At 39.4% G+C, this 5,211-nt stretch overlaps 1 protein-coding gene across 1 annotated transcript; it reads left to right on the top strand.

Annotated features, from left to right (window-relative positions):
* The first annotated feature begins 1,842 nt into the window (after window positions 1-1,842).
* LOC145132066 (Ribosomal protein S5 family protein) lies at window positions 1,843-3,092 on the top strand. Its single transcript, XM_079066709.1, has 2 exons — window positions 1,843-2,594; window positions 2,772-3,092. Exons 1-2 carry the CDS (start codon window positions 1,938-1,940, stop codon window positions 2,937-2,939), a joined length of 825 nt encoding a protein of 274 aa, XP_078922835.1. The 5' UTR covers window positions 1,843-1,937; the 3' UTR covers window positions 2,940-3,092.
* The last annotated feature ends 2,119 nt before the right edge of the window (window positions 3,093-5,211 follow it).

Below are 5,211 nucleotides of genomic sequence, written 5' to 3'. Positions count from 1 at the left end.
ACAAAAGCCATTATATTTTTGGATAACCATCACAAAGGAACCACATTTTAAATTTTTTTTATTATTATTTGAACACCCAGAATATAATGTGGCCAAATTGTGTCACATCATTATACCAAGTTATTAAAACCGATATGTCAACTGTCAACCTTGTTGACCGGTTAAATGGACATAATTATAACAAATTGATAAAAGAAGTGTCTAAAGTGAGACAAAAAAATACATTGTCAAAATCATTTTTTTATGAAAACTATTTTTTTTAGGCTTTACTCTTATATTTTTTGAATCTTTATGATGCGTATTTGGACTGCTCCAAGAGTCCACAACACGACTCAGATTTCCAACACCACAATTAACTTGAAAACTGGAGCTTGAAATCGAATTTGCAGCGGAATAACACAAAGAACAAGAACAAAAGACAAAAACAAAGGATAAATAACAAGAATAATAAATGATAGTATGAAGATCAAACTATACCTATAGTTTGAAACTTCAGTGAAAACAAATCAATACCTATTGATTTGAGTTTGGTGAAAACAAATTAAGACCTATTAACTTGAGTTCGAGATCAATACTAGGAAGCACGTCCCAACAAAGATCAGTTTGAATTGTACGCAACAACTCGAATGAACAACTGTTCAACTTTATATTTTCGACATCACACTCACTACAAATGATTATCCATGGCTTTATATAGTCTTACAATCTAACAGTTAAAATAAACTAAAAGTCATCTAATTATTATGCCAATTAATGGCTTATCTAAAAACTAATTAAAATAATAATAAAAGCTAGTAAAGTCTTGTATTGGGAAGATAACGTTTAACGAATTGGAAAAGGCGGCTACAACTTCCAAGGTGTCCAAGATAATGTCATGTGTAAAGTAGTACTGAGTCCCAAAGCCATTCGCAACCAACAGACACCCTTCGCATTCCATCAGTCTCACATCCAACTTCCTCGGGACATCCACTCATTCGCATCCAAGAAATCCATTGTATCCAAATATCTCATTGGAACCGAGACAACCTTCGCATCCATTCGACCCCTCGCATCCGGACTCTCCCTCGCATCGAGTCACAAGCAAGTGCGAACTGAACCTCACCGCTATAACTCAGATCGCAACGACCATCAAATAAATATGACAGGTTGTGATATTCGCAACCAATCTCTCTCGATCGCAGCCGTTCGTATTCCATCGCAACGACTCCAAATCTGCCCATTCGTTTACAACCAATTGTAACCCTTCACAATTGCATCACATTGCAGACACATTCTGAATTTCGCAACTAAAGTCAATTGGAACTAATTGAAATCCAACTACTTCAGACTTGTAATTTAAAACGACTTCCCAATTCGTATCTATCGCTCGCCATCCATTCCATTGTTCCGATTTCAGGACTAATTCCTTCACTTCCCATTGCAACTTACCATCGGACCCAACGGACTTTGGATTGGACATAGACATTGGAGGATCGCCATCCAAATTCGCATCATTTTATTACTTTTTTCAAAATAAAACTAAATAAAACATATGTGTTGATGCATACAAAGAACAACATTCTATGTGATTCTTGCTTTCGAACCTTACCCATATGAACAATGAATTAAATAACCATTTATTGTGTGTTATTTGGAAAAATCGATTTAAATAACTATTTATTTGATTTTGTTTTCAAAGGAACAATGAACTAAATAAAGTAAGACACAATTTAGTAAATTTGATCAACCAATTTTAATTATTCATTTAAAAGTACTTTAATATTGAGCCCAAACTTAAAAGCCCAAAGTAAGTCCAGCCTTTATAAACAATGCCCAATAAACAAACCCTAGCATTTCATATTCAGATATAAACCTCTATATCGCCTCTCTAGGGTTCCTCTTCCTAAATCCCACTTCACTCTCGTGCGTTTCTTGTATAACCAAACAACAAGCAAACCATGGCTGAGAGAGGCGGAGAACGCGGTGGATTCGGCAGGGGGTTTGGAGGCAGAGGAGGCCGTGGTGGAGACCGTGGCAGAGGCCGCCGTCGTGGTCCTCGTCGGGATGCTGAAGAAGAAAAGTGGGTGCCCGTCACCAAGCTTGGTCGTCTCGTGAAAGACGGTAAGATTTCCAAACTCGAAGAAGTCTACCTTCACTCCCTCCCAATCAAAGAACACCAGATCATTGATCAGATCCTCCCTTCACTCAAAGACGAGGTCATGAAGATCATGCCTGTCCAGAAGCAGACTCGTGCTGGACAACGAACTCGGTTCAAGGCTTTTGTGGTTGTTGGAGATGGGAACGGCCACGTCGGGTTGGGTGTTAAGTGTTCGAAGGAAGTTGCAACGGCGATTAGGGGTGCGATTATATTGGCGAAGTTGTCGGTGATTCCGGTGAGGAGAGGTTATTGGGGAAACAAGATTGGGAAGCCACATACCGTTCCGTGCAAGGTCACCGGTAAATGTGGTTCAGTTACAGTTCGATTGGTTCCGGCACCCCGTGGTGCAGGGATTGTGGCTGCTAGAGTTCCGAAGAAGGTCCTTCAGATGGCTGGTATCGATGATGTGTTTACATCTTCCCGTGGTTCTACCAAGACACTTGGAAACTTTGTCAAGGTTCAATTTTATTCATTTTCTTTTTCATCGATAATAATTTTCCTTAAATTGTTCCTTGATCAATTGTTATACTTATACAATTGCTTTTGTTTCTGTATATACTTCCTTTGTTTGATAACATCATTTGTACATTCACAATCTAATTGTTATTATCAAATGCGATATTTGATTATACAGGCTACTTTTGATTGCCTTCTGAAGACTTATGGATTCTTGACTCCTGACTTCTGGAGGGAGACAAGATTCAGTAGATCTCCATTCCAAGAGTATACTGATTTGCTTGCTAAGCCCACCACAAAGGCAATTACTTATGTTGAAGATGTTGCTGCTGAAATTGCTGCTTGAAAATCATGCGGAGAGTATGTTTTGTCTTTAGAACGTTTTGATTATAGATTGTTACCAGTCGTTTTTAAACAATTTAATGTTTTGAGTTATGCTTGTTTTGGCTATGGTATGGTTGCACATTCATATTTTCTAATATTATGGTGGTTTTTTTTAGTGATTGCTCTGGTGAAACTGTTTAATAGTTCCATTTCTCATGCTTCATCAATGAGTTTTGGTCATGATGCAGATTTTGAATATTTATGGTGCTCACTGCTTATTTAATTCTTTTCTTTTTGCATGGTTGAAATACTGTATTTTTGTTATTTTGACAAACGTCAAAGCTCAGGCTATGTTCATTGTGTTCTTGCTTAGATATAGAATTAGGAATGAAAAATGTGATGAAATGTTGCAAAGTGAAGAAACTGTAAGTTACATTGCAGAATGTACTTCCTTGTTTAGTTTGAGATACATTGAGCCTTTCTTTGTTTTATTTCTTATGTTTGGTTGATGTTTATTAAGGTATACACTTTTAAAATCAACATTAAGTAAGTGAAGATCATTTTCTTTATTTTTTGCTAGAGATTTCCGTTGATTTGATAATTAACAAGAGAAAAGTTCCACTTGTTTTGTACTCTAACAGAGTATTACTTGCTGTGAGAATAAGTTTGACAAGCTTCATTAAATAAGATAATCTTGATCTATATCATCCATGGAGTTTATATGTTTTTGTGTCAACTATAGTTCTGTGGTATAAGATGGCGTATTATATTAATGGCATCCTCATAAGGTTTGTTACAAGTTATAGAAAACATTATCTTAAAAAGAAGTCACCTACACTATTCCATTAGTAACCTATCTCAACACAACTTTTCTATTAAAAACCGGAGTAAATTACATGAATCATCTTCAAAATACATGTTCAATGGTTTAAAGTTGCACGATTCCGTCTCAAACATGAAAGATCATGTTATCCTTACATCTTATTATTTTTAATTTATTTATTATTTAACTATTATTTATGATTTTTCAATTATTATTATTTTTATCTTTTTAAAATAAAAATGGCCCCTCCTAGGCCTTTGTTCATGTTTCAGATCTAGTTTTCCAATTGAATACTTGCAAACAATTTCATCGTCATATAACAAAATCAAGCTCCAAAATTTCATCGCTATAGCAAAAATCGAGCACCTTTTTGGATTATCATCAGAGGAGATTGATTCATGAGCTTGTTTCAGTAAATACGATGATGATATATGGTCCATTGGCATGACCTAGACTGCTCTAGCGCGCCAGCCTGGCCTGGTGCGCTCCTGCCAGCCCTGCCTGGCGTTCCCTTGCGAGCCTTGCTGAGGACTCCCTTGCCAGCCCTGCTGGGGACTCTCCTGCCGGCTCGGCCAGGCGCTTCCTCGCCTGGCACTCCCTTGCCATCCTCTCCTGGTGCGCGCCCGCCAGCCTTGCCTGGGGCGAGCCCGCCAGCCCTGCCCGGCGCCTCCGGGCGGCCTTGCCCAACTCTTTGCTAGTTGGGCCTGAATTAGGCTGGCCCAAGGCCTGACCTAATTCCCCTTGACCTAATTGTCCCCTATATAATGAATAGTATCTCCTCAATGGAGGGGGATCCTTCCCTTTGGCTCAGCCGCCACCCTAGACTCTTCCCCATGGCTTAGCCGCTACACTATACTCCGGCCGGGTGGCTCAGCCGCCACCCGCCGCCGTCAGCCACCATATACCACCACTAGCACCAAGATGGTCCTCTCCAGCTAAGGAGAACCATCTCAGATCTTCTAGCTGATCTAACTTGACCGTCGGAGTCCGCTCCCGGGGCACAGTCCCTGGGACGGCTCTAACGGGTTTGCACTATGATATCCAGATCTCCGCCGCAGCAGAAGACCAGAAGACTCGCCGGAGGTCGATGTCGCATCATTTGGCGCCATCCCGGATTCGAGCAAGTAGCAAAAGCCTCAGTTGGCCTCCAGCTCGATTTTGACAAGATTTGTTCAGATCTGATGTGTTTTCCTCTAAGATTTGTTCAGATCTGTTCATTTCTAGCACCATTTAGTTCAGATACGTTTGGCCTTGGCCAAGGTCTGTTAAAATCGGTTTGGTTCTTGACAAGATCTTTTCAGATCTGTCTAACCATCATTCAGATCTTTTGATTCGCTTGGTTTTTAGCTCAGATCTTTTGATCTATTAGAGTTTTCTCTCTTAGATCTTCAGATCTGCCTTGTTTTTTGCTCAGGTGTCTACAGATGTTTTGTTTTAGATCATCTGAGCAACCCTCAAGTCTTAAAAGACT

Source organism: Lactuca virosa, chromosome 8, assembly GCF_052849685.1.
Source record: "Lactuca virosa cultivar CGN04683 chromosome 8, Lactuca_virosa_CGN04683_v6, whole genome shotgun sequence".
NCBI lineage: Eukaryota > Viridiplantae > Streptophyta > Magnoliopsida > Asterales > Asteraceae > Lactuca > Lactuca virosa.
The sequence above is the reverse complement of the archived record's forward strand: the minus strand, read 5'-3'. Positions and strand labels throughout refer to the sequence as shown.